General features: G+C 40.1%; 1 protein-coding gene across 8 annotated transcripts in view; it reads right to left on the reverse strand.

The window, feature by feature from the left end:
• Nucleotides 1-27,850, reverse strand: part of EBF1 (EBF transcription factor 1) — a 375,555-nt gene that overhangs the window by 64,887 nt on the left and 282,818 nt on the right. For 4 of the 8 annotated variants that reach the window (XM_081901052.1, XM_081901048.1, XM_081901050.1 and 1 more), the window contains exons 9-10: nucleotides 20,979-21,109; nucleotides 12,296-12,422 (exon numbers count right to left, since the gene is read on the reverse strand). In XM_081901052.1, the coding sequence (XP_081757178.1) occupies nucleotides 12,296-12,422; nucleotides 20,979-21,109 (258 nt within the window). Of the gene's footprint in view, nucleotides 1-12,295; nucleotides 12,423-20,978; nucleotides 21,113-27,850 lie in introns of all 8 variants that reach the window. The other 4 variants (XM_081901051.1, XM_081901047.1, XM_081901049.1 and 1 more) reach the window with 1 other exon arrangement.

Here is a 27,850-nt window from a genome sequence, read left to right on the forward strand (position 1 = left end):
TGGGAGGGCAGCAGCAAAACCAGTAGCACCACATTCTAAGAGCTCTTGGTGCCTATCCCTAGTGCAACCCTCAGCCAGACAGATGCTAAAATAAGAGAGGCTGCAGGGTGATGAACTGCTTGGCTCCACATCACTTTCCTATGCTATTGCTTTAGCCTCTGCCTGCATCTCAGTGTAGAAATCAAGCTGTTTTACTATACGGATTCACTTTTCAACCAGGCTGCTTGCATGGAATGAAGCACACCTGAGACTTTTAGTCTCTTATCAAGGGACAGCTTTCAAGCAGCCCCTGCAAATGAACCAGAAGGAGACTGCTGGGAGGCAGCTTGCTTGAGGAGTCATTAGAGAATGCTGCATAAAGAGTACTGCCTCTGTGAATATGCTTGCCTGTCCTTGAACCTCTGCTTCTCCTTGCTCTGTAAAGTAGCCATGAGCTTTCCCCTGACTTCTTGTTATGGGCTGCCTTCATTTATATATGTTAAGGGCATTTACAAAGGGAGCTGACATCGGAGCTTAAAGGGTTTCTTTATACAGCACCAATAACTGGCAATAGGATGGTCCCTGGGGATCATCCTGTTTCTTGAGCATCAAATAAGCTGTTTTGTTTGTGCTATCAACCCTCAAGAAAGGGTTGAAGTTCTCAGGTTAACTGCAAGGCCCAAGGAGGGCAAACAGCTTGACTACATCAACTGTGGGGTTATATCACTATAGAATTAAATAAGTAATTGCCAGGATAATCTTGGCAATCGTGGGTGGGGTTTTTTAAAGTATTAAATCCAGTTTACCAGTTGCTGCAGAAAAAAAGGGTAATGTCATGACTCAAGCCTGCTAGGATGCTATCCCATTAATCCTGCAAACCTGTGGCAGGATTGGTTTTTAACATCCACTCATTTTCTGTTTTGTTTGCAAAACAAACAAATTCTGAGTGAATTCTGAGAGCAAAAGCATCTCAAAATAATCCCTTATCTTTTAATAATCAGTAATCAGTACCCACATGTAAACTGCAGGTGTTGGCAACAAGATTTGGGACAAACAGTCCAGCATTTCCTGGTTTGAAAAACATAGGACCTTCTTATATTGTCAAAACACTGTAAACAATCAGATGCAGAGGCACAAACTAAATATGGCTGCAGTACTGTACTTGTAACATTATAATGCATATGACACTGCCTTGGCCTTTGTGACAGTGCCTTAGTATAGATAAGGTGAAGATTACATAGATGCTACCTTAGTTCAATCAAGATAACAGTTTGCTGCAAGTGTCAGTTTGTCCTTAAAGCCTACAATAATTCTTATGGTGATGAAGTTCAGGTGCTACTGGAATACTTTCCATAGCCAAAAATGGGCTGATCAGGGCTAATTCTGGCTCATCGAGTGCTTAATCTGGTATTATGTAGCTAAGAAAATTCAACCCTACACACTTTTATTTAGAAGAAAGTTCTCAATGACACATTCTTCCAGATACGTGCAACAGGGTTGCACCTTAGTTAGGAAACCCACAGAAATGGGTGCCCAGTTCCAATAAAGAAACTACTGCTTGTTTTTAAAGTTGCAAATCTACATTCAGACACTGAAGGGCTTGTTTTAGAAATTATTCTTTAAATTAAAATGCAAGTTATAATTTGACAAGAAGAAAGATGTACATTCAAATACCAAACAGAAGTGTCTTCAGACAATTGTTTCTTCTTGTTCAGTTTCTGTTCCACAAAGATATATTGGGGGGGATTAATAGGTGTTTTTGTATTCTTTAATTAACCCTACATCTGCTGGAAGTCAAGGTTTCCTGGTGGTAACCACCAGTGCAAAATCCAGGTGCAAATGAACAAGCAGTTCAAAGTGGCAGCTCCTGACGCCTGGAGGTTAACCATAATTTATGTTCACCGGAAGAAAGTGAAAGATTATGTTGGTTGTGCTGAACTTGTCAATGGGCAAGAGAGACAACAAGGAATATAACAGAAATATATGGTGTTTTCACACTTCTTTGCTGTTCTACCTTGCTAAAAAAAAGAAAGGGGGGGAGAACTACCCCTGTTTCAGGAATGGTTTAAGCCTCTATTCAGTTCTGGAAATATTGTACTTCTGATTATCAAGAAATGCAGCAAGGTTTTTTTAAAAAAATAAATAAAATAAAATAAAAAAACAAAACTGTCCCCACACCAACTGCTGGAAAAAAAGCTAGGGCAAAAACAAATCAGCCCATCTCTAGAACAAAATGTCTTTCTCAACCTTAGCTACATCAGAGTGCAAGTGAGAAATGGTGTGATGTCTGAATCATGGTTTGAAAACCAGCAGACATTATTTGAGGAAGGTGTGAACCCCATGGTTTATCCAATTATGATTTGGCATGATGCTTGAATCACCAAACCCTGGTTACACTGACAGGTCTGCCTCCAAAGGTTACTGTAACATCAAGACAGAAAGCATAGATACACAGGGCTGCATCCAATTTAAATTAATGGACCTAGTTTAGTCACATCCATTAATTTTGATGGGTCTACTCAGAGTAGAACTGGCATTTGATGCAAACTACAGTTTTCCCACAACCTAATATCAGCACCACCTCGAAGTTCTCAGTAATTCAAGTAAACGAATAAGCCCTTTACTATGTAAGCAGGACATGTACATGTCATAGCACTGTGGGGACTTTGGGAGAGATTCAAGGGCTTCCACTATGGGGCTTTCCCCCACTGCTCCTCCCCAAGCTGAAATGCTTGCTCTGATGGGTCATTGGGCATAGCTTGATGTTAAATTCTTTCCTAGAGGTTGCATCCAGCAAATCTGTCCCATTATCACAAGGCAGAACAGAATTCCCCCTTCCTCTCCTCATCCCATACATCTCCCAGATCTGTTGCAAGTGTTCCTGCTACCCTCCAGAATGGATTGGGCACAGGAGTGCATGGGGAGAGGTGAGAGAGGGGAAATTCTGTTGGGCAAGCAGAAGTCCTTGTATTCTGAATGGTATCTAAATTTGATTGGAATACTTGTAATATATATTTGGCTCTTTTAATGCCAGCGCTATAGCACTTTGGCTTTAAGGGCTGATTGATTTAAAGCAGTGGTTCCCAAACTGTTTGGTCAGAAAACCTGCCCCCCTCATAGGATTCCTTTCTGATAACCACATTTTCGCCCTAAATTGGACATGAAAATGAACCCTCACATGCCAACTTGTGTTGCATTGATTTTACCATCTACCATAGCTGTCAACCTTTCCCTTTTCTTGCAAGGAATCCTATTCGGAATAAGGGAATTTCCCTTTTAAAAAGGGAAACGTTGACAGCTATGCCATCTACTGATCACAGAAATGCTACCTTTTTTAAGCTGGGAATCACTAATCTATGGTAATTATGATGATTACATCTTCTCTAAGCAGTATGCAAATTATTGTATTTGCAGGTCCAAATTAAAATATACTTGCTAGAAAATCCCATTGAAATCCCAGAACAAACTTCAGAACTGGACAAGATTATTATTTTTTCATCATTTCACATTTAAAACCTTTGCTTATACCACATGCTGTTCAGACCTCAAAATGCAGCATCAATACATGACTCACTTAAAACAACAAAGCTTGTTTCAGTGGAAATCCCTTGAGAATCAGGCCACGTTTTTAAAAAGTGGGTAACAATACACCAGCAGCTGTTGTAAAATAACAATAGAATATAAAATCCTAGTAAGGCCAATCAAACAGAGCAAAGTTTGGAAGCAAGGGTGTGAAAATGAGAGCATATGGGTAAGGATAAAGGAAAGGATTTGCAAGATAAATTTCAGTGACCCTGCGGGTTAATTTATTGTTGAAGCTGCAAAGCAAAAAAGAGGGGGAGTTATTGGCTATGAAGGTCAGCTAACTGGTTATGCCACATTAAATAGGTTAGAAGATCCAGGAGTCCATGGGATTGCATGAAAATTGCCAGAAAGCCATATAAAGTCTGGTTTACCCCTTTATCGTTAATACTCTCCTAATCCTTTAGTGCAAATTTATAGTTTAGAAATGGCAACACATCTTAAAGATTAAAGGTATGTGACAAACAGTTCATGTCCCTAAATAATCAAATCACATAGCTTAGACCGGGCTCTTATCAGCCTCCCCCCTCCCTCACCTTATGATTTCATAGGTAGAAAATACTTTATATCCCCTATTACATAAATGATGAATTGGACCATTGGTTATGGGCTGTTATTTGCTTGGCTGTAGTCAATATGTTTTCTTTGGACAGGGATTTCAAAGATTTATGTCTCTTCTGGATTTATCACTTATCCCCTTAGAGCAGACAGGGAAAAGTCAAGATTGTAAGGCCATAGGCACATCTAGACTTTATAATATTGGGGAGGAGGACATTGTTGCTTTAAATAGTCTGAGGACCCTGTGCTGCATAAGGCTTTGTTGGGCAACCAGACGGCGCAGAGAGAAAAAGAACATATTTATTGGGAAGTGTACAGTATGCAAAATAAGATATTTCATTGACTATAAATTTTAATATGACTGTGGCTGTAATTGCATTAATTCTGCAGACACGGTAATAATGTACAGGTTTTAGCTCTACTGTACTACATTGTAAAAAGTTATATGAAATTAGTTACATCTTTCTGCCTTCAGGTTTACTATGTTTGGGTTCCACATGATGACTGTTTGCTTACTTGGCTGTAGTGATTTCATATCTGTATTGTCCTTCATGCTTTCCGACGCTTCTATGAAACAGCTGAATGAGGTCATCCTGGGTTTTGGAACTGGGCATCATCAATATGCCAATGACCCCATCTAGCAATATCTCTCCTTTGCATCAGAATCAAAGGAAGTAGTAGACATGCTGAAGCAATATTGGGACTTGATTACATGATAGTCAAGAATCTGAAGCACCACCCCTACAAGATGTTGGGTAGGGCTTGGTGATGTTAGGTTTTCAACGCCGCAATGTATCACCAGCCAAACATCGTGATCTGGTGATACACCACAAAGCTGGAACAAGCTGCATTGGCCCCAGCCTGGGAGTTGAGGCACTTTCACCCTAGAGTATTATGGGCAGGGACAACACAGCTTGTTTGCGCTGCTCAGCTGGAGGGCGGGAAGACTCCCACTTCCCAAGTGAGTGAGCCCCGATATAAATGTTATTATAAGCAAACAAGCAAATTAACTGCAACACAAACCACCGAGAAGCCAACAGAAGATGCAGGGAATAATAATAATAATAATAATAATAATAATAATAATAATAATAATAATAATAATAATAAAATTTAGGGGCCCTCAAATGGCTGCATATTTTTATTTTTTATTTTTAAATAATTTTTTATTAATCTTCAACCAGTTATACATTTTAACCCGAATACAACAAATTATGTCTGTTTTGAACTTCCTTCAGCGTCTCTGAGAGTCATCCATTTTTGTATCTTTAATACGCATTCCCTTTTTTAATATTGCCATTATTTCTCCTTAATCCCATTATTTTTAATAAACAATACTTATTTAATTTTTTACAGTGCCTCTTGAAATCCCACTAACGTTGTATTTGTACCACATATATTTTTCAGATAATCCACCAATTTTCCCCCGTCCTCGATGAACTTTTAATAATAATTTTTATACCTCGCCCTCCCCAGCCAGAGCTGGGCTCAGGGTGGCTAACACCAGTAAAATTACAATAAAAACATAATGGGGGGGGGAATTTAAAATACAGGTTAAAATACAATTTAAAATGCAGCCTCGTTTTAATAGAAGCCCATAGATCAAAACCATAAGGGGAGGGAAACATAAAGATCAGACTGAGTCCAAACCAAAGGCCAGGCAGAACAGCTCTGTCTTGCAGGCTCTGCGAAAAGATGTCAAGTCCCGCAGGGCCCTAGTCTCTTGTGACAGAGCATCCCACCAAGTCGGGGCCAGTACTGAAAAGGCCCTGGCCCTAGTTGAGACCAATCTAACCACCTTCTGACTTGGGACCTCCAAGGTGTTGTCATTTGTGGACCTTAAGGTCCTCTGCAGGGCATACCAGGAGAGGTGGTCCCATAGGTACGTAAGTGGTGACAATGACCTACCAGCACAGTGACACAGTCTGATCTGTAAGAGACTGAGGCTGCAATCCTATACTCATTTACCGTATATAGGCCTTGCTTTTAAATAGACATATATAGGATTGCATGTGAACAGAGAAGGAGGAAGAGAATCTCAGGAATGTTTGGGAACATTTAAGTAGCGTTTAGATCACAGTGTGTTGTTCTTTTCTCTTCAGCTTCTCTACTTGTATCACAAAGAGCAAAAATTCCCCAATTATTTTAAAAGTGGTTACATGGAACTGGAGTACATCATCTGATTAGCAGACTTTATGCTGTTAAGAGTCATTTGTTTGCCTTTAATCCTTGGTAGAACTTTGAAAATCGGCAGCAATCTTACAGTTTTTAATGTGTAAATCTATGCAGTGTAATTTATTCTAATTGCTTCGTTTATGTTTATTTGATGCACAACAGGAGCAGCAGAACAAAAGATGGAGAAGCCCTGCCTTCAACATTACCCCCTTGACTGCATGGCCTCATCCTCTTATACCATTCAATAACAAAGAACATATAAAAGAATGTATTAAGAAACCTCCACCAAATATTTACTGACCTCTGACATAATGTATCCTGTTCCTTATCCTTGGGGATGAGAGTTTGAGACTTTTGTATTCTATTTCCTACTAAGAAATATTTCCCCTTGTTCCAGTGAAACTGACTCCTTGTCCCCAAACCAAACTACTACTAAAGTTGTTATTAACTATTCAAGCCTGAATGAAGAAAAAGAAAGTGGGTGGCAGTAGCACATAGCACTGTGGAGCAGAGGTGGTGAGTTGTTGGAAGGGGAATGAGAGCACACCAGCAGATCCAATCTGGTCCTCCTGTCAGGGTACTTGCACTGCATTGTATTGCATTGTACTTGCATTGCACAGCTCTTTCTGCTGGTATACAGCAGCGACTCTCATGCCAGCAGGTCAGAGAAGTCTGCAACCCCATTACACCATCCTATACTGGTGCATGGAAGACTGTAGAGCTGATGAGGCTGCGTGCTACAGTTACTCCACTTAAATTAAGTTTTCATGATGCTCTCTGGTCAAACATTGGAAGATGGATTAACCAAAGGAAGGAGCCAAGCATTTCTGGTAGTTTGATACAAGACTAATGACAGCCAGTGCGTCTCTTATTACTACTTAATCTAATCAACAAGCAATGCTTTTACAATGGTACCTCTGGTTACGAACTTAATTCATTTCAGAGGTCCATTCTTAACCTGAAACTGTTCTTAGCCTGAGGTACCACTTTAGCTAATGGGGCCTCCCACTGCCGCTGTGCCCCCAGCGTGTGATTTCTGTTCTCATCCTGAGGTAAAGTTCTTAACCCGAGGTACTACTTCCGGGTTAGTGGAGTCTGTAACCTGAAGTGTTTGTAACCCGAGGTGTTTGTAACCTGAGGTACCACTGTACTACCTTTCCTTTTTTAAAAGAAGCCCAACATTTTTTTGATTGTACGTATTTGGAGGATTAAGAAACCAGATATAGTTTCAAGAAAATGGGAAACTTTTTCATGAACAAAATTCAAAATGTCAAATTCGGTCCCGGGGGAAAATATTCACAGTGTGGACTAGAACACAGAGAACTCTTCACACCCACACCCAGGTGGCTTTTATCCAGAATGTAGAATTTTGGTGTTTTGTAATTCCAATCAGTGAAAGGATTGGCTTCGTGATATTTTGAAAAGAGTGCAGGACTACGGAGATCAGAAGTCTGATATGCAGAAACCTTTGCTCCACTCAGGATGCTATTTACAGAAGATAAGAAAGTGGCAGAAAACAAGCAACATTCAATTCTTTTTTGAGGTGGGGTACTGTTCTATTCTGAACAAATGAACACTCATGCAATGAATTTTTCTATATTCCACAGGAACTTGAAGTGTCTTGCTTAATATCTCCTCAGTATATTTTTGTTTTAGAATAGGATCGTCAGTGTAACATTGAGTCATATTTTAATGCCAGAAGCTACTGAAAGAATATATCACATTTAAATGAGTATGTTAAGCTTCGTGAATCGTATATTATACAAGGTCTAGCAACCATGTACTGAGGGACTGCCAGGTAGTTTAGGATGACCCCAGCCCAGCATTGCAGTCTCTGGAGAGCAGCAAAAACTGGAGATTTGTCCACCCAAAAATAAATTGATATGCATACCAGTTTGGTCACATGTTGTGCAGGCTTATACCAGGTGCCTAGATCAATCGTAATTTGCTGAATGGAATTTGAAAGCTGACACACGTAGGAGGTGATTCATGCTATTTTAAAAAATCTCCAACAGTTGGAAATATTTTAAAGAATTTTAAAATATAATTGAATTGAATAATTGCATTTTTAAGCTCTTTAGAGTTTAAATAAAAGGATGGAATATTTAAATGCATACATACTTAGGTATGCATTCACTGGAGGTTTCAGACAAACCCAAAATTAAGCCAAATAAATGCATTTGATTGGAAGTCAGCTCTGCTGACAGAAAGCATTTGTGCCCAATGACATTAGCCCTATTCCCAGTCATCCCTAGATGGGACTGTCTCACACCCAGTCATTCAGATTCCAAGACACACCATCTTGCATTTCCTTCAGTAAAGACAGCCTGACATAGGCATTTCTGTCAGCTCTAGTTGAAAACAGTTTTACTTCTCTTCAGTGACTTTTGTGACAGGCAAAATCCATGCAGAAAAGCAGTTCCTGTCAGGAGGTTTCATGAGTCTGTTTGTAACATAAACATCCTTCTGAAGTGCTTCCAAGGAAAGGGGTGTGTGTGTGTGTGTGTGTGTGTGTGTGTGTGTATTCTATCACACTGTAAACCTCACGGGGAATTTAATGTAAAAAAAAGAGAGACTAACATTACATTTTATACAATTATGTGAATTTTAAATACGTTGTTGCTTTGTGCTAAGGCTGGCCCCTTTTAAGAGTTCACTGAAAAACAGGCACTGCTGAACACTGAAAGTATCCGAGTTCTTTTTTCTATATTTAAATATATTTAACATCCAAATGTGAATTGTTTTGCTTTGCAAGAGACTGCCTGTGAAATGACAGAGGTGGGGTGGGTGGGATCAAGGAACTGTTTCCCTCTCTTAATGAAGCTCAGAATGTACAGTTCTTACAAAAAAGAATTATTTTTTTAAAGACATAACATTTCTCCTTGCATCGAGGATCTTGCTTCGTAGATGCAACATGCAATTCACAGATCAAATTTCTAAGTTGTTGGCAGTTAAATGAAGGGGGGGGGGAAATAACTTAAAATTAATGGGCCACTGGGCTTTTTTTTCTGAGAATTTAAGCACTTAACAGTTTTTTAAAAAAAGTTTACAGCCAGGTGGCTTGAGGGGATATTTTGTTGAACACTGATTAAAAATAATTTCTTCTAAATGAGACCTAACCACAAAATGGGGCCATTAATGGATAGGGCATTTTCACCAGAGAGGAAAGTATGCCTGAATGGCTTTTGCGCTGCCCACAACCCCCAATTCTCTTTCCTCTTTTCTTTCCTCCTCTGTCCTCTTTTCTCATTCTCAATCTCAGGGTAAATAAACACCAAGTGATGCCTCACTGTTTTCAGCCAAAAACAGAGGCCAAACTCCTCTGAGAAAACATTTGGCCTCTGTGGTTTTGTAAAACGTTCCAGAACACTGAATTCACCGACAAACACTGTGGAAAAACTCCCACCGACTGGAACGCTGCTGTGGAATGTTGCAGGATCAGAACTTCCAATTGGTCCATTTCCTGTAGGCCCATAATGAGACTTGTTAAAAAAAAAAGTGGGGGGGATAAACTATGTGGGAGTTAAAAGAAGTTCTCATGGGAAAAATGAATGGCAAGAAATTCTCGCTTTAAAAGAAACAGCTAATCTGCTAGTTTGATTATTCTTCAAAATTTACAATGAACTAATAATCCTAATTAAAACCACTTGGCCTAGTTCTGTAAAGCATCATGGCTTTTTCTATGCTTCGTTTGTACACACCACAGTCTATTATTTCTCCCCCCTTCTACTGATCACTAACAAAGTGCTGACTTTGTCAGGGCGGCTGAGCTAATTTTGTGAACTCAGTGTGAAACCATAGCTAAACAAAATTGTAGTAATTTTCCTTAATTTGTAATAGTGATTGGAGTGCAAACGAAATTTTCCTCTTGGGTCAATCCTATAATTTTCAATTAACTTAAACTATTCAGCAGGTTTGCTCCAATTCTGCATTTTGTTTAAAGGGCTGGGAGGCATTTCTGAAGGTGAGACCGATAGGTGTATAAATGTATAACTCCCACTCCCTTTTAATTTTTTGTACCCAAACAGTCGTCTGCTTGCGGATTCTTAAGTCCTCTAGACTGCATTAAGTTCCTTCTTTGTTCAGTATAAAATGGAGTACATTGTGCAAAGAAAACAAAAAGCACCACCCCATTTATTTATTTTTGAAGTGGATTCTAAAAAGACAATAGGCACACAACCCTGCAAAAGTTAGCCCTTGCAATAAATGGATACAGGCAGCCACGTATGCGGAGAGCTGAAATACAAGTCCTGAGAGACAAGAGAGTTTCAACTGCAGGCCAGTGTCTACCCTGGGAAGCCCATTTAAAAGGGATTTTGTACAAAGACAGTGCTAGGTAACAGGCAAGTCGAGGCCATAGCAGTATAGAAGGAAAACGAAGGCTGGTAGCCAAAGGTACCTGGAGCAGGGCCAGGGAGCCACAAGCAAAGCCCTGATATTGCCCAGCCATAGGCTCATGCCTGACCCAAATGCATTTCTAGCCTGGCGAGCTATAATGTGATGCCTAAGAGACGGGAGTTAAGGATTACCATCTTCAAGCATTGCTGCTTTACAATCTGCACTCAATCCATTATGTTTAGGTCAGAGAGCCTTATGAACTCCACTAGGAGTGCTTTAAGGTTACCAGTAGCGTGTCTTAGTAGACTACACTGCTTGTACAAATGGCCATTGGTGGTAAACACAGTGGGTTGTTCCCAAAACACGGGTGCCACTGTGGTCTAAACCACTGTGCCTCTTGGGCTTGCCGATCAGAAGGTCGGCGGTTCGAATCCCCACAATGAAGTGAGCTCCTGTTGTTCTGTCCCAGCTCCTGCCAACCTAGCAGTTCGGCAGCACACCAGTGCAAATAGATAAATAGGTACCGCTGTGGTGGGAAGGAAAACAGTGTTTCCGTGCGCTCTGGTTTCCATCATGGTGTTCCGTTGCACCAGAAGTGGTTTTGTCATGCTGGCCACATGACCCGGAAAGCTGTCTGCAGACAAACACCAGCTCCCGTGACCTAAAAGCAAGATGAGCGCTGCAACCCCATAGTTGCCTTTGACTGGACTTGATCGTCTAGCGATCCTTTGTTGTTGTTTAGTTGTTTAGTCGTGTCTGACTCTTCGTGACCCCATGGACCAGAGCAGCGATCCTTTACCTTTACCTTTTTACATGCCAAGTTTAAAGGGTATGCATTGTATTTCATATTTCTATTATATGGAACAAGCTTTCTTGCCATACTTTCCCTTCTTCGCGGTCTATGTAAATGCACACCTGTGAAACAGAGGCTTTTGTCAGCAGAACAACTCAAATAGATCAACGTCACCTAAGAAGTGGCCAACCAGAGGCCTGTGGGAAATCCCCAAGTCGGACCCAAGTACAAGAGCAGTCTTCCTTCCTTTAGTTACCAGCAACTGGTAACATTACTCCTTCTGATCATGGAGTCAGAGCACAGCCATTATGGCTAGTAGCCCTTGATAACCTTGTCCTCCATGAATTTGTCTAATCTTCTTTTTAAAGTCATCGATGTTTGTGGCTGTCACTGACTCCGGTGGGAGCAATTTCCACATTTAACCATGTGCTGTGTGAAGAAGTACTGTTCTGTTCTGAATCTTCCAACATTCAGCTTCGGTCGATGTCTATGAGTTTTAGTGCTAGGAGACAGGAAGAAAAACTTTTCCCTAGCCCCTTTCTGCATCCATGCTCAGTTTCATAAACTTCTATCACGTCACCTTTTAACCACCTTTTCTCTGAACTAAAAAGTTCAAAACATTGAAACCTTTCCTCACAGGGGAGCTGCTCCATCTCCTTAAACATTTTGGTTGCTGTTTTCTGAATCTTTTCCAACTCCACAATACCCTTTTAAAGTGAGGCAACCAGAACTGTATGCTGGGTTCCAAATGTGGTTGCACCAAAGCCTATTGCAGTAACATTCAGTCTAAAAGCAGCAATGTCAGCAAAGATGGATGAAACACATCTTTTCCCATTCTGTTATGAACAGTCAAAATTAAAGCAGCCTTACCTGTGTAGATGAATCTTCCAGGTGTGCCCTTACAGAACTGCTTGGACTTGTAGGACAATGTAACTTCTACCACACCTGGGATGTGTCGGGGTGGTGTCTGAACTCTGATTGCATGAGGCGTAATAAGCTAGGAGGAAAAAAATAAGCAAGGAGGAAATCAGTGAGATGCAAAATAGTTCTTTAATAACACATTCTTCTCAGATCACATAAACAAAGGTTTGGAACGTGTAATTAACCTGTCAGTGTTTGAATGCGTTTTTGAAGTAACCAGTATAAAAGCCAATGACAACAATATTTGCAAATGTTCATCTTCCCAGTCGTAATAATATTAGCTCTGTTTTCATACATGGCAGGCATTTGCTTCTGGGTATGAAAATTGCTTGTGACACATTGCAACATTTGAATGCAGTCAACTTGCAGTTTCTATATATCCATGCATCTCAAGGAAAATAATAATAATTCAGGGCCTAGCATATGCTGGCTTCCATAGCATATTATTGAAAATTAAGAGAAAATTCCCAAGTTCTAAAATGTAGTATGTACCTCATATGACAAGAGAATAATCCAGTCGAAGTAAATTTCATTTGTGCCTCACTGACATATATCTATGCAAGAGTGAGGGTGCACTCAGACATGGGGATTGTTATGTTAGTTATCCTAATTACAATGCTAGTGTTTATATCCTGGATTCTAACATTTCTTTTTATACAGTGTTACCTGTTGTGTTACGGGAATGTGGCTTTTTGATCAATATACCTCCATGCCATGCTAAATTTTAAATGTTGAGAAAGAACCATATGCTGGAATAACACTCCAAATTTCATCATGCCGCTTCGGTGGGAACATAAATGTCATTTCCATGCACTCTGGTTTCCATCACGGTGTTCTGCTGCACCAGAAGCGGTTTAGTTATGCTGGCCACATGACCCAGAAAACTATCTGTGGACAAACACCAGCTCCCTTGACCTGAAAGCAAAATGAGTGCTACAACCCCACAGTCACCTTTGACTGGACTTACCATCCAGGGTTCATTTACATATATATATATATATATATATATATATATATATATATATATATAATCTTCCACTCATTCATTTCTTGGGTAAATTGCATGCATAATAAAAACACAGGGGGAAATGAAATGAGGACAGAACAAACTTAAATAAAAAGAGGAAGGTTTCAAAGAGGGTTTGGCCATGGAGAGAGGTATTGGCTCTCTCCATGGTTCAATCCCTGGCATCCTGAGCTATAATACATCAGGCCTGGCAGTCCACTGGGGAGTCACCGTTCATCACATATGGAACCAGGTGGACCAGTGGTCTGACTCAGTATACGATAGCATCATCTCTGCCCAAATTCATTCTCATTTTACAGTGTGGCATATACAGTGGTACCTCAGGTTAAGTACTTAATTCGTTCTGGAGGTCCGTTGTAAACCTGAAACTGTTCTTAACCTGAAGCATCACTTTAGTTAAGGGAGCATCATTGCCGCTTCCCAAAAGGAACAGAGGTGAAGCATGGGAAGATCAGCCTAGTGTAGGTGCAGGGATAGGCACTATGGATTGGCTCTGCCACCGCACCTCCACCAAGCTGATCTCTCTGCACATTGCCATTCCCTCTTTTGTACGCAGCAGCAAAGCTCACTGTTTGGAAGCCAGATGCACCGCACCACGCTGCCTGTGTTGCCCCACCAGTCACTGCTGCATAACATCATAATGCCAGGGTGGGATGATGACGGATGGGAAAGCAGAGTGGTGAGAGGGCACAGAGGAAGAGCTGTGTTGTTACTGACAGCTTCATCTCGTAATCAGAGGGAATGGTTTTACTAGCCCTCTCCAATCCCAGTGCTTTGAGGGAGGGAACAGCTTTGCAACAGCCAAACTCTAAGCGCCAGGATGAAGAGTTCCTTTCTGACTGACAGCTTTAAATTGTAATCAGAGAGAATGATTTTGCCCAGGAAAACAAATCTTTCAGTTCTTCCCCCTCCAAAATCAAATTTAAAGGTTCCCAGAACAAAAACACCTCGGCTTATTTGTCTGCCATTCTTACCCAGAAACAACTCTCTCCTGTCTGCAATTTTCAGACCAATTGCCCATAAAACACCAGGGAAGATGAAGTGATTCCTTTTTTACCCGCTCCCAACTGTAATGGCTGCCTTTGCAGGAAAAAAAGCACAGCTATCTTTTTCCATTTTTGCATGATTCTTGCCCTCAGAAGGAGTGACCTTGCCTGCAAATGTCATCCAATTGTAGTCCCCCCCTTTTTTAAAGTGAGACATTATTCCTTTTTGGAAAGAAAACAAGCAGACTTGGACACCTGAGCTGAACTGGGCAGCCTTCAAATTGGTTCCAGCCAAATCAGGCTGTTTTACGAAGCACTGGGGGGGGGGCGTTCAAATGAAATCTTATGATTGGTGAAACCCCCTGGTGTGTGTGTGTGTGTGTGTGTAAATATGTATATGTGTGTATATGCATCTGTATGTGTGCAAATTAATATCTCTGCAGCTTCCATATGTCTGTCCCCAATTTAATTCTCTTTCAACATCACTTCATTTCCCAATAAAAACATGTTGGTTCCCATGAAGAAACTGACATATTTATGGTACATTGTTGCATAGTGTTAAGGTTGAAAAGAGTTCAGCAGATTTGCTGGAAAGTTCTTTATGATCACACTCCCTCATTCTCTTTTAAGTAAATATGTTAAACAAAAACTATGGTTTTAAAAGCACAATTAAATATAGAGTTTTGTCCAGTCATTCTGGGCACGAACTTTCTATCAAACTGTTGACATTTAGTTCATTTTGCGCTGGAGGTTACAGAAAGGGGTAAATCTGAAAACCACCCCCCCACTTCCTGTGTTGAAATTTTGAATGGATTCTTATAAATCATATACACCTCCGCCCAGCAATGCTTCAGGAATGCATGTGTAGGAGTAGCCACTAATGATGCAGGTGTATCAATAGGCTAAGTCACAGCCCAGAGATTTAAACTGCTATAGGAACCCCAAAACCTGAGACATAACCCCTAGGCACTAATTCTCTCTTTTTTAATGTCACAAATCCTTAAACACTTAGGTTTGTGCTACATTCTTTCACTGTATCAAATGTGATGCAATGGAACATTTATCTGCTCTAAGCAGCCTACCACTATTTTGTCAACATTCAAACATCTCCCAGTAACCGCTATAGTTTTTCTGTACACACTAACATAACTGCAGTTGCCTGCTGCTAGACTATCTTTCCTCCCATTACAGGACCATTTACTACTAACTGCTCTGTGGATACAAATCCAGGACAGAGAAAAAAGGCAGGTGAAGTCAAAATTTGGCACTTACTCCAAGTAGACTAATTCTTTTTATTTATTTTTTAAGGGTGTGGTGTTTAATATATGCATTCCATTCTGCTCTGCAAAATTGTGAGCAACTACGAGGACTTAGTCAAAAAAACAGAATATAAATCTATTTAAGAAAATAAAGTGAGTTACTTAGACATAAAAGAAATGAGAATATGGAACGAGGTTATAATCAAGCACAACAGCACCTGTCCCTTCTGGGATTTTTAAGTAAACTGAAAACTTTTAAAGATATTATGCTTGTCATCTGTTTCATATAAATTCTCTTAAATCAGTTGTAACATGAACCGTATTACAAGTTGAAATACAGGGCTTAAGAATAGCAAGACGTATGTTGCTACTATCATTTTAAGATCCCAAAGTATATTGGTCATTGCATCAGTAACAAGTTCGTACTCTACTCCAATTATTTTTATATTGCATACTGTAACCGCATCCTATGGAGCTATTGTTGATATTGAGATGCATTTTTTAAAAAATGTTGCCAGTTCTAGATAATTTGTCTTGAATGACAAAAGTATTGACAGCTTGTTAGAAATTCATTTGAGTTGCTGTGCAAAAGTGAAATGTACCAACAGCTTCATTGTTCTGTTGGTTGAAATTAGTGTACTTAACATCCACACCAGCAGTGTGCTATGCAATACGTGTAATGCAGAGAAGTAGAGCAATTGCCCCACAGTTATTAAATTCCTTTCCTGGAGTCTTGCCAAATACTAACGGAGCCTCTTTCAGACACACTATGAGACCTCTTCATTTTGGCTGGCTTTTGGCTTCAAGATTTAAGCTCTCAATTGGGCTGAGGCTTTATGTCTTATTTGGTCTGACATTATCAGGATTTTTCTGTGTACTTTTATTATTTTAACTGTTCCCTATTTCTGTGGATGGGGAAGGGTTGTGCTTTAAATATAAACCATAAATAAAAGAATGAATGCATGAACATAAGTAATTTCAGCAGCTGGAACCATGAGGAAGAAGAAATTTATCAACATAAATATAATGAAAAAAGACATGTACTTTCACAGCACATGGTTATGTCTTCTGCTTTTAGTTCTGCAGAACAATTAGCACAGGTCTTAAAGTTTAAACCCAAAACAGATTGAAGATTTTACCTTTTCGTGACATTTGTAAACAGCCATATGCCTATCTCCCTTTTCATTCTTCTTCTTCTTATTATTATTAACATTTATATCCCACTTTTCTTCCACTGAAAAGGCAGTCAGTCTCCCATCAAGGCATGGATAAAACCCAGATTTGTTTCACTTTAGTAAGTCTACCGACTGCATTATGTTTCATCAGACCATGCCATGGAACCACTTCTTACAATTCCCCAAATTTCTGAAGCCCAGAATATGTGAGAGGCAGCACAACGGCACTAATGTCAGAAGTACCCAAATTCAAAGATCGCTTTATCACTGACGATTTTTGTGGTCTTAGACCCTAATCTGCAACATGAGAAGAACTAGAGGCCTACAGCAAATGTTTAGACTGTCTATTTCCAACATATACAATTCTTCCATTCCAGCTACCTAATCAGTACCCTAATGGAGAATGTCTCTTTGGGCTACTTTGGATGTAATTATGTTGGCTTCAAAAACTTTATGCATGCTCTCAATTTCACTAGGATCTCTCTCCGAAACAACAAGACTTTTACCCCGTCTTGCCCACTTCAAAAGTGCCAAAACGAGCTAATAATATCAAAAATAGTTTTAAAACAAATCACTAAAATAAATGTATATAGCTAACAAAAATTAAACAGAGAAAGGGTGACAGATAAAAAAAGAAAAAGCTATGCTTTCGTGCTCTTAAGCATAAAGGGATAGTGTCCCTGCAGTCCTCATCTTACAAGAGAGTCAACATTTTCTGAGGTTTAATCAAGGCTGCCAAATAATCTGGTCTTGGGACTGAAATTATTTGCTTGTTTATGCCATTGTATATACAATTGCTGTTTATGTATGAACGACATAATTCAAGTGAATAACCTGTTCCTCTTTCTTTTTTCTTAAAAAAAAGTCAAAGAATTTTTTTTAAAAAAAATCATTATGGTAGTTGAAGATTAATTGAAAGCCCTGGCCCGAAGTATCTGTATTTCTGCACACAATTAATGTGACAAATTATGTTCTGATGTACTTCCCTGAGTGAGAAAGGCTGTAATTATGTTATGAGAGCCTATAACTGAAATGTATGTTTAAATAATAAATACGTGTTTCCAAAATCATTTTAAATCTACATATTTAACATGCATCTCAATCCTCAAAGTGCTGTGCTAGCAAAAGTCCTATTTTCTTCAATGGCACATACACCAGTGCAGAGTCTCAATAAATGGCTTGATAATCAGCTTCCATTTCATGCCTATAAATACTGCAATTACAAAGCTTGAATACATGCAAAATACATTAAAATTACAATATTTGCACTGCAAATTGCTTATGGTGTGTGCCTTACAGCAGCAAGACTATTTCACAATGAACACTTGAGAGCTCATGTCCTTTGTTTCTCAAATGCACATGTAAAATATTAATTTAGATCTAAAGGGGGAGGTCTAAATAAAGGTGCTTTTAAAATTTATCCCCTGCAGTTAACTGTATTGGATCAATTCATTTCGGAGTGCAATGTAAACTGGATGAAACTGATTCTTAGCCCTTAAAAATATTTTCAATAGAGTTAGAAATATGGAAGGGAAGTATAAAATAAATTAATCTTTTAAATGAAAGTTCCATACCTCTGAAGAAAGAAACAGATTACTTGTTATGTTTGTGGGGGGAGCTCCCTGAATGACCACATTTAAAGGAAAAGATGCAGTATGGTTCAACTTTGCACAGGGGACAAGGTACCTAAGATGGGGCTCACATTGAAATATGTGCATTCCACGCCTCACAGTACAGCAATGGCACCTTGGGAGAATCTTGTTTATTTAAGTATCATGGTGAAGCATCTTTTGCAGCCAATGGCACAGCTGCCAGTGCCTTATTGGTCAACCAAATTTCCATGAAGAAAATAAAGATGAAGTTCACATCTTTATTGGTACCTACTGTGAAATGATCCCTCATACTTTTCAAGAACCAAAGACCAAACTGCAAAACTGCTGTGGCAACCATAAAAATCAAAGAAATGTTGTCTTCTTGGCTAGGCCTTAAGTAACATACGATCAAATGCTTATTCATTTAAGAGCCAGCTCAAACATACAGGCACTCACATGTTGCAATCATCACTTGGAATGATACCACTTCAGAATGGGGCATACGAATATAAGAGGCCTTATATACTGAGTTGCATCACTGGTTCATCTAGCCCAGTGCTATCTACTGTGACTGGAAATGGCGCCCAATGTCTTAAGCATAAACCATTCCCTGCACTAATATCTGAGACACTTCAACAGCAGATTCTGGGGAATTAGCCTAGGATGCTTTTCATGCAAAGGATATGCTCTACCACAGAGGTATGGCTTCTCCCCTAAGTGCATGTCATACATTTCATTGCGATTTTATATATGCTGGAAGCCACCCAGAGTGGCTGGGGAAACGCAGCCAGATGGACGGGGTTTAAATAATAAAGTTGGTTTTGTTGTTGTTGTTATTATTATTAAACCTTCTTCTCATCTTGGCATAGTTTCTCCATTCACATTGAATTCTCCTTTGTCACAGCAAATGGGTGAATCCATCAATTTCATTTTCAATTTCTTACTTTTCCAATCTTAAATCTAGTACTCCACATTTCCACATCATTTTGCAATTTTAAAAAAATGCATCATGAACATTCCTCAGCATTTTAGTGAATTTCTCCTAATATTCACATTTGTGTGCAGTTTTGCAACAGATACACATTTCAGCAAAGGAATGTCCCCCCAAATAATGCATTTTTGTAATGTTATCTTAACTGACAAATGCATTTTAATGCACACTCTACCCCAGTGTATACAGTTTCTATACATCACTTGGCTGAAGAACTGCATTGCAAAATTCAAATAAGTGCGAATTTTGGAAGATGGTTGTTTAGAGTCTCAGATTTATTTTTTTAAAAAAATGCTAATTAGTTACGTTCTCCTTTAAATCCAAACTGAATCTTCCTCATTCCCAGAACAGCTTCGCTACACTCTCCTGCCATTTGAAGCTTGACAATTTTTTGCAAGTCTCCATGTGTGTGTGTGTGTGTGTGTGTGCTGGGGATGTTCTTCTAATAATTTGTTGGCACATGAAGATCTCCCACATCAGAGATGATTGTAGATTGACAGTAAGCCTTTTCCTTACTAGTTCTCCAGATGTGGAAGATCTTGACATAAGAGGCACTCAAACAAATGATCTATTATATCACATGAGCACCTACACATTTCAATTGCCTCGAAAGCTGCCATTTTCAAATCACTTTTTGTGAAGTAGTTCCATTATAGTCCAACAACTGCTATTGGATTAAGTAATTTCAACAGCCATGTCACCACTGACATGGCCACAAATTTGTGGCATAAATTGATGGGAAATAGAAAAGGAAGGAAAATGTCAACAAATGAGTAGAGAAAATGATTAACTAAGGTATGGATATTGCAGCACAAAGAATATAAAGTCAGTGGCCCCATTCACACACCATGCTAAGCCCAACCATGTTTTAGCACAAACATACAGGATCTTAAAGAGGAGGTCACAAGTACCTTGCTCCTCCCCAGTTGTTCAGCTGCCGCGTTGAGCTTAGCCATAGTTTAATAAGTCATTTGGATGGCTTAGTAAGTCATCTGGAATATGGTTTGGTTCTCTTGGACAAACAACAAGCAATAAATCATAGGATCAACTTTGGCTAAAGTTCATGGCTAGTCTGGAGAGCACTAAACCATAAGCCAGGGTTCAGATGACACATTAAATCAAGCTATGGCCTAGCATAGCACAATGCAACAGAGGAATGACCAGGGAGCAGCAAAACAGTTTTGAGTTCCTCTCTTGGGGCCTACATACTTGCGCGTTCACACTAAACCATGGTTTGCCATAACGTGTTGTGCAAACCAGTGCCTGGTTTAAAAAAAAGAATTATAATTAAGGGCTCGATTATTTTATTCATGTTCAGGCAAATTAGGGTAACTGAGACTACCAGTGGGTGGGTGTTTTTTTTTGGGGGGGACGGACTGTGACATATATTTTAGAATGTCAATAGACTGACTAGAACTGATAATGTGGACAAGGACAGTGGCACTATATTTGTGCCAAGGGTTGCTCCAGTGATTTTATATAAACTGGGAGGAATAAGAAAATCTTTCTCATTGTTACTGCAATAGAACAGGGCCTAAAAGAAAGAAAGCTGGCTATAAACTAGACAAAGTTACTGGATATTAATGTGCAGACAACACCTACCTCACTCCAGACCAGCATGGTGCCGAATATGACCTGTAACCCATCAAAGAAATTGTCTCCTATGATGATGACAGTGGCACCTCCTGTAGTCCATCCTTCACTTGGACTGATGGCTTTGATACATGGGGTAGCTGCTTTCCAACACACATGAAAAAGAAGTATTCGGCTGTTAGAACAAGATTTTAATGATAGAAGACTTGAGAGGGGGAAGGGGAGGAAAAGCTTTGATTTTCTTTCTCCTATACTATGATGCAGGTTCTAGAGAGAGAGATCTCTCTACTTTGTGTGTGAGAGATCCCAAACCAGATCTTTGAAAAGGGAATGTTTGCCATTAAAATTTTATTTTGTTTCCATTGTTTCTCTTGAGAAGATAATCGTGTTTGGCAGGCCATAGAAAGAAAATAGCAGCATTGCTGGCTGAAGCCTGACTAGAGAATAGAGCACATTTTTGTAACACTGAATTCAGGTCTCCACAAAACATGATCCTGGGCTGTCTTTGAGTTCCATTATAACAAAGCTAAAATTTTATTTGGAGAACTTACTGTGTCTAGAGTGTTCCTTGTGTCATGGAACCATTTTATCCAATTAATAAGTTTTATAAAATCATTTTTGAATTTTGTTAGCATGATATTGCACAACCAATATGGTGTCATGTATAAGCAGTCGACTGCAAAATTCACATTTGTGAAAGAATTAGATGCTTTAAAATGTTCCATTATTTCAATACCATGAAAGAAAGCAGCAGCGCTACACTTATCATAGGTTACCTATGCCTGTATTTCTCCCCATTGTTATAAAAACAACATGCCCTGTGAGCCCATAGTTGTATGTAGTTGATCAATCTTTTAAGGGAAGTAATTCTATGGGGAATTTTTTTTTAATGGGCATAAGAGTCCATTGCAAATTCCACCTAAGTTTTCTAGCCTTAACACAATGGACTTGCCCTATCCTTGCTCCAATGGTCAAACTGACTAGCAGGACCAGCCTCCCATGATATATCCTCTATAATTCTTTGTACCAAGCTATGAGGCTGTCGGTGGGTCCACAGGTAGAGGCTGGAAGTGGGCAACCGACCATCACTTTTCTAAAGGGCTTGCAAAAAGGATTGAAAGAATGCATCTAAAGAGAGATGGGCCCAGAGGCTACTGACAAATTAAGAGAGTTTCCCTCAGTTTGGCCTTTTTAATCTTGTTCGCTGACTGAGCAGATTCCATTGCTTTCCTTGAATCGCAAATTGGGGGAGATTCACAAGACTTGGTCCTTTGGTGGTGGGCTAACTCAGTGACTGCACAGTTTTGATGTGCCAAGACTCGGAAAAGATTCATGGGTTTGATCCTTTTGAGGTAGATTTAGAACTATGCAGCTCCTGTGTGAAACAGCCTTTTTTTTTTTTTAAAGGATTTTGAACAATTTGTCTATTGAATTGAGTTGACAAAAGTATTTGCCGGGTTGGTAGTTCCTATCAAAAAGTGAAAACTGAAAGCTGTGAAAATCTGGCACATTCCTAATTATCAAACCCTTCACCTCATGCATGAACCTCAGAATAAGAAAATAATAAGAAAATATGGGGGGGGTGATAATTGTGTAAATTTATTTCAAGGGGACTTTGCACACACACTTTTTTGTGTAATGCAAGCTAGAAAGGACACTTTCTATTCCCACTCACCTTTTCTGTGCATCTATGCTGTGCTTCCTCGACTTGGTACCATCTGGAAGTTATGGGCTACAACTCCAATCAGATCCAGCCAGTATGGTTGGGGCTGATGGGATTTGTACTCCAAAGTCATCAGTTTGGCAAAGATTGCTCTATGAAATTCCTGAATTTGTATGTGAAAACCTGGTGCAAAGGGAGCATTCAAACTCTTTGCCTTGCATGCAATTAATTTGTGCAAGTTCAACTAGCCAGCTCTGAATGGCAGACGGTTGAAATCGCACAAGCTAACTGCGTAGGATGTGATCGTATTGGATCCTCCTTGGAAGCTTTCCCCAGGCATTGTAAGGCAGGGTGGAGCTTCCTAATCCTTACACTTCAGATCAGGGTGGTGAAAACCACCCTTGTTTCCCAGGCTCAGGCGCTTCCCTCAGTGGTTCCTATGTACCACCTGTCTGAACATCTCTCCAAATATCAGTCTTTTGAAGCTTTTACCAGGCACATTCTGAGCAGCAGTTAGCACCAGGAGTCAGATCAGAACCAAAAGAAATGCTTTTGATTTCGGATTAATTTTCCAACCAGTTTAAAGGAAGAGTTTATCTTTTCCAAGATGAAAAGTTCAACAGGAATATGAAGATTCTCAACAATTTACCTCACCCTTAGTTTGACGGATGCATAATTAACATGGCATGTATGAATTTTATCCAAATAAAAATGGTCTCAAGAGAAACATGCCAGAGGGTCCTGGATTCAAATCCAGGCCATCTTGGGTACCCTTGAGCAAGTTTCTCCCTCCCAGCCAAAGATCCTTGCTAGAAAAATTAAATAATACAGATCCACCACACAGGACTGTCCAGAAGATGGATCACTTTGATTTCAATGCACTTGAGCACACTCAACTTTGGCTGGATGTGTTCAACTCTGTGTTCACCATCTAAGCTTCTGCATTGTTCAGCAACAGAGGCAACTGGTTGAAAGTCATTTGCAGTTCTCCATCAATATTTTGGGGAGCAGCATGAAATATATTCAGAATTTGAATTTGTAGTTTGGTAGCATGACAAGGCAGCTAAAATGTATTTGTTTAAAAACAGTGAAAAACATTTTTACTAGTAATGCCATCTGCTAAAGTATAGGACAGGGGTCTGCAACCCGCGGCTCGGGAGCCGCATGTGGCTCTTTTACACCTTTGCCGCGGCTCCAGGGCAGATACTAGCGAGGGGAGGAGGAGCATTGTGCGCCCCGACACCCCCCACTGTGGCAGGCGCTGTACTGGCTGTGACGTTGCATGGGGGTGGTGCGTGCGTTGTCACGCATCATTCCGACGTCACCTTCCCGCCCGCCCGCTACATTGTAAGGGGCATGTACACTGGTCACTGCATTGAAAAGGGGCATGTACACTGGTCACTGTTTCAAAGGGGAGTGAAGAACACACACCAAAAAAAAGGTAACTTGTTAATTTAACGTTTATTTCTATGAGGAGGAGTAATTCTGAGGGGTCAAACAAAGAAAAAATTTTTTTTAAGTGACAAAAAAGTTATTTTTATAACGACAAGTTTAGTGGCTCCCAGTTTTTTTTTCTTCAGAAACGGGTCCAAGTGGCTCTTTTTGTCTTAAAGGTTGCTGACCCCTGGTATAGGAGGACCTTAGATGTATACTGTACGAGTGCTACTGTTGTTTCTATTTACGTATTAAGATTATTGCTTTGGCTAAGATTTCATACAAGATTTTGAGGTTTCTAAAAATGTCTGCCTAGTCCCTAGTCTGCCTTCTGGGAAATCTGGTCCTACCGCCAGCTCAAGAAGGGGAGTGAAGAATGGAAAGAAGCCCTTTCCATCCATTACACAGCATCAAGCTTGCACCTCAAAAAATGAGCTAATGAAAGGAATCTTAGAACACTACAGTCAAGGAATTGCTACATACACACTCAACTAACTTTGATATGTCTACGTTGGACTTGCATTTCACTCATAAAGCCATGAATGCATTAAAAACTCCAGAAAGCTTCTCGCTTTTTTTTTTTTAATAGCTCAACTCATGGTGCTGGGCTTACAGCTAATAAAAGCAGTTTAAAAATATCGTCCCACGCCCTCCAAGGAATCAAATGCTCTGATTAAATCGGAGCATGGATAAAATTAAAATTGCTTCTCAATTACACACTTCCTGATGGTACATGCACACACCCCACCACATAAGCAAACTTTAACCAATATTCCACATGTCTCGGTGGGAGGGGGATATTTTCTAGAAATTTACAAATAATTCATAGTTCAATGAGCACGATGAAACCTGCCATTCTCTCCCTTTCTCCTTGGAGAGGAGATTATTAGCAGCAGGAGGAAAGGAGGTGTGTTGACTGTTTTCCTCCTTTTTAACAAAAGGGAAGGCATGGATGTAAAAATAAGGTTAACAGGTTCCAGGGTTTTAACTTGAAGTTTCAGGATTTTAGTCCCTTCTTACATTTGCAGGAGAAATGAAATCTCAGGATGAGCTCTGGCTTAACCTCCATTGCATGTCCATTAGTCTCCATGCCAGGCCTTCTCCTGACCCATCAAGTGCCGTCACCACCCCCCAGTTTTATTAGCCCCTCATTAAACCATTACTAAAACACCAATTCAGCACTTTCAACTCCATGTCTCTGGAGGAATAAACCCTTCCGGTTGCCTCCATCTTTTTGTTGACAGTGAAGAACTCCAAATGCTATCATGGCAGACTGCATTATCAACAAGATAATCTATTCATCCACTCTTCACTCCGTGGTGGGCTAGTATCTTCAGGGATAGTTTTCAATTTTAAGTATCACCCTGAAATTTTATATCCAAAACAAAACGGTGTCTTCCTTCTTCAATGCAAGCAGGCAACTGATGGGGGGGGGGGGGTAATGAAAATAGAGAGGCCTCCTTCCTACCCTCTCTTAGAGCCACTTATTAACAAGATTGATGCTGACCAATAAGACAATGCAATAAATAAACGGAGGCAGGAAGAAGCTAGAAATCATTGAAATAAAAATTTGGTACAAAAGACATGGTTTTTAACAATGGGTATGAAAATTATAAAATGAGGAGGAATTAAATAACCTTTTAATGAGGGTGAAAGAGGAGAGCGCAAAATATGGTCTGAAGGAGAGGCCTCCTTCCTACCCTCTCTTAGAGCCACTTATTAACAAGATTGATGCTGACCAATAAGACAATGCAATAAATAAACGGAGGCAGGAAGAAGCTAGAAATCATTGAAATAAAAATTTGGTACAAAAGACATGGTTTTTAACAATGGGTATGAAAATTATAAAGTGAGGAGGAATTAAATAACCTTTTAATGAGGGTGAAAGAGGAGAGCGCAAAATATGGTCTGAAGCTCAACATCAAAAAAACGAAGATCATGGCCACTGGTCCCATCACCTCCTGGCAAATAGAAGGGGAAGAAATGGAGGTAGTGAGAGATTTTACTTTCTTGGGCTCAATGATCACTGCAGATGGTGACAGCAGCCATGAAATTAAAAGACGCCTGCTTCTTGGGAGAAGGGCAATGACAGGCCTAGACAGCATCTTGAGAAGTAGAGACATCACCTTGCCAACAAAGGTTCGTATAGTTAAAGCTATGGTTTTCCCAGTAGTGATGTATGGAAGTGAGAGTTGGACCATAAAGAAGGCTGATCGCCGAAGAATTGATGCTTTTGAATTATGGTGCTGGAGGAGACTCTTGAGAGTCCCATGGACTGCAAGAAGATCAAACCTCTCCATACTGAAGGAAATCAAACCTGAGTGCTCACTGGAAGGACAGATTGTGAAGCTGAGGCTCCAGTACTTTGGCCACCTCATGAGAAGAGAAGACTCCCTGGAGAAGACCCTGATGTTGGGAAAGATGGAGGGCACAAGGAGAAGGGGGCGACAGAGGACGAGATGGTTGGATAGTGTTTTCGAGGCTACCAGCATGAGTTTGACCAAACTGCGGGAGGCAGTAGAGGACAGAGGTGCCTGGCGTTCTCTGGTCCATGGGGTCACGAAGAGTCGGACACGACTAAACGACTAAACAACAACAACATGAAAATTATATATTTGGTATTGAACTGGGGAAACAGTCAGCAAATTCTGTAGTAAAATAGTAGAATAGGGAGCCCGGATGTCTCAATCTGGAAGAAGCTGCAGGGTTTCTTGAAAACCAGGATGACGACAGACAAACTCTCCTCTTTTGCATCCCAACTATGAGCCAATTCACATGGCCATTTAGGGCAAAACCAGACATGCAGCTATCTTTTGTAATAAAACCTAATCTAATCTGCATCTCAGTGAAGTTGGATAATATGTGATGTAATAACATAAAGTTGTGTTTGTAGAGGACAGCCTTTCAACAAAAGGAAAAATGCTTAGTGAAAGGACTTCTTATCAGCCACTGTTGCAAAAGAGGAATTGTTTGGACACATTGTCCACAGAAGATTGTTTAGGAAACCTTCCCAAAGGGCTTGGTGTTAACTGGGACATCTTTGAAAAAGACTTGATAGTCAAAATGGATCTATAACCAGTTGTTTGGTAGTTTTATGATTCATTGTCCTATTTTTGTTCTTTGAATGACTCTTTGAAGGATTTGTGGGTCTTATTCTTGACTGTGTCTAAGGGAGACTTTAAGCCTTTCCTCTTCACCTTTGCAGTGGCCCCAACAAAAATGACCTCCCAGCTGCTACTCGCATAACCAAATGAAGGCTTTCCTTCTTTGCATATTGCAGCTTCAGGAAGGACAGGGCAGGGTGGAGGGCACAGCAAGAGGGAAACCTACAATCCCACTGAGGGCCCTCCTGCAGCTGCTATTCAATGTGCAAATTACTTGCATTTAGATAATTAACACCATGTCTAATTTGACCCTAATTACCATTTTTGACGTGGTTACTGGTCTTGGGATAGCAGCTCAAAGCATCCTGATCCTACACACCATCTAGAGCAGTGATGGCCAAACTCGGCCCTCCAGCTGTTTTGGGACTACAATTCCCACCATCCCTGACCACTGGTCCTGTTAGCTAGGGATGATGGGAGCTGTAGTCCAACAACAGCTGGAGGGCTCAGTTTGGCCATTACTGATCTAGAGCAGTGGTTCCTAACCCTTACCATATGCAACCCATGGGTCCACATTTACTTGGAATGGTGACTTATCAGTTTATTTTCACATGATTTTTGGACCTTTAGGTCCTTGGTGGCCATTGGTTTTGTGCATTTTGGCTGCAAGTTTGTCTATT

Source organism: Podarcis melisellensis, assembly GCF_964234715.1.
Source record: "Podarcis melisellensis genome assembly, chromosome: 2".
Lineage (NCBI taxonomy): Eukaryota > Metazoa > Chordata > Lepidosauria > Squamata > Lacertidae > Podarcis > Podarcis melisellensis.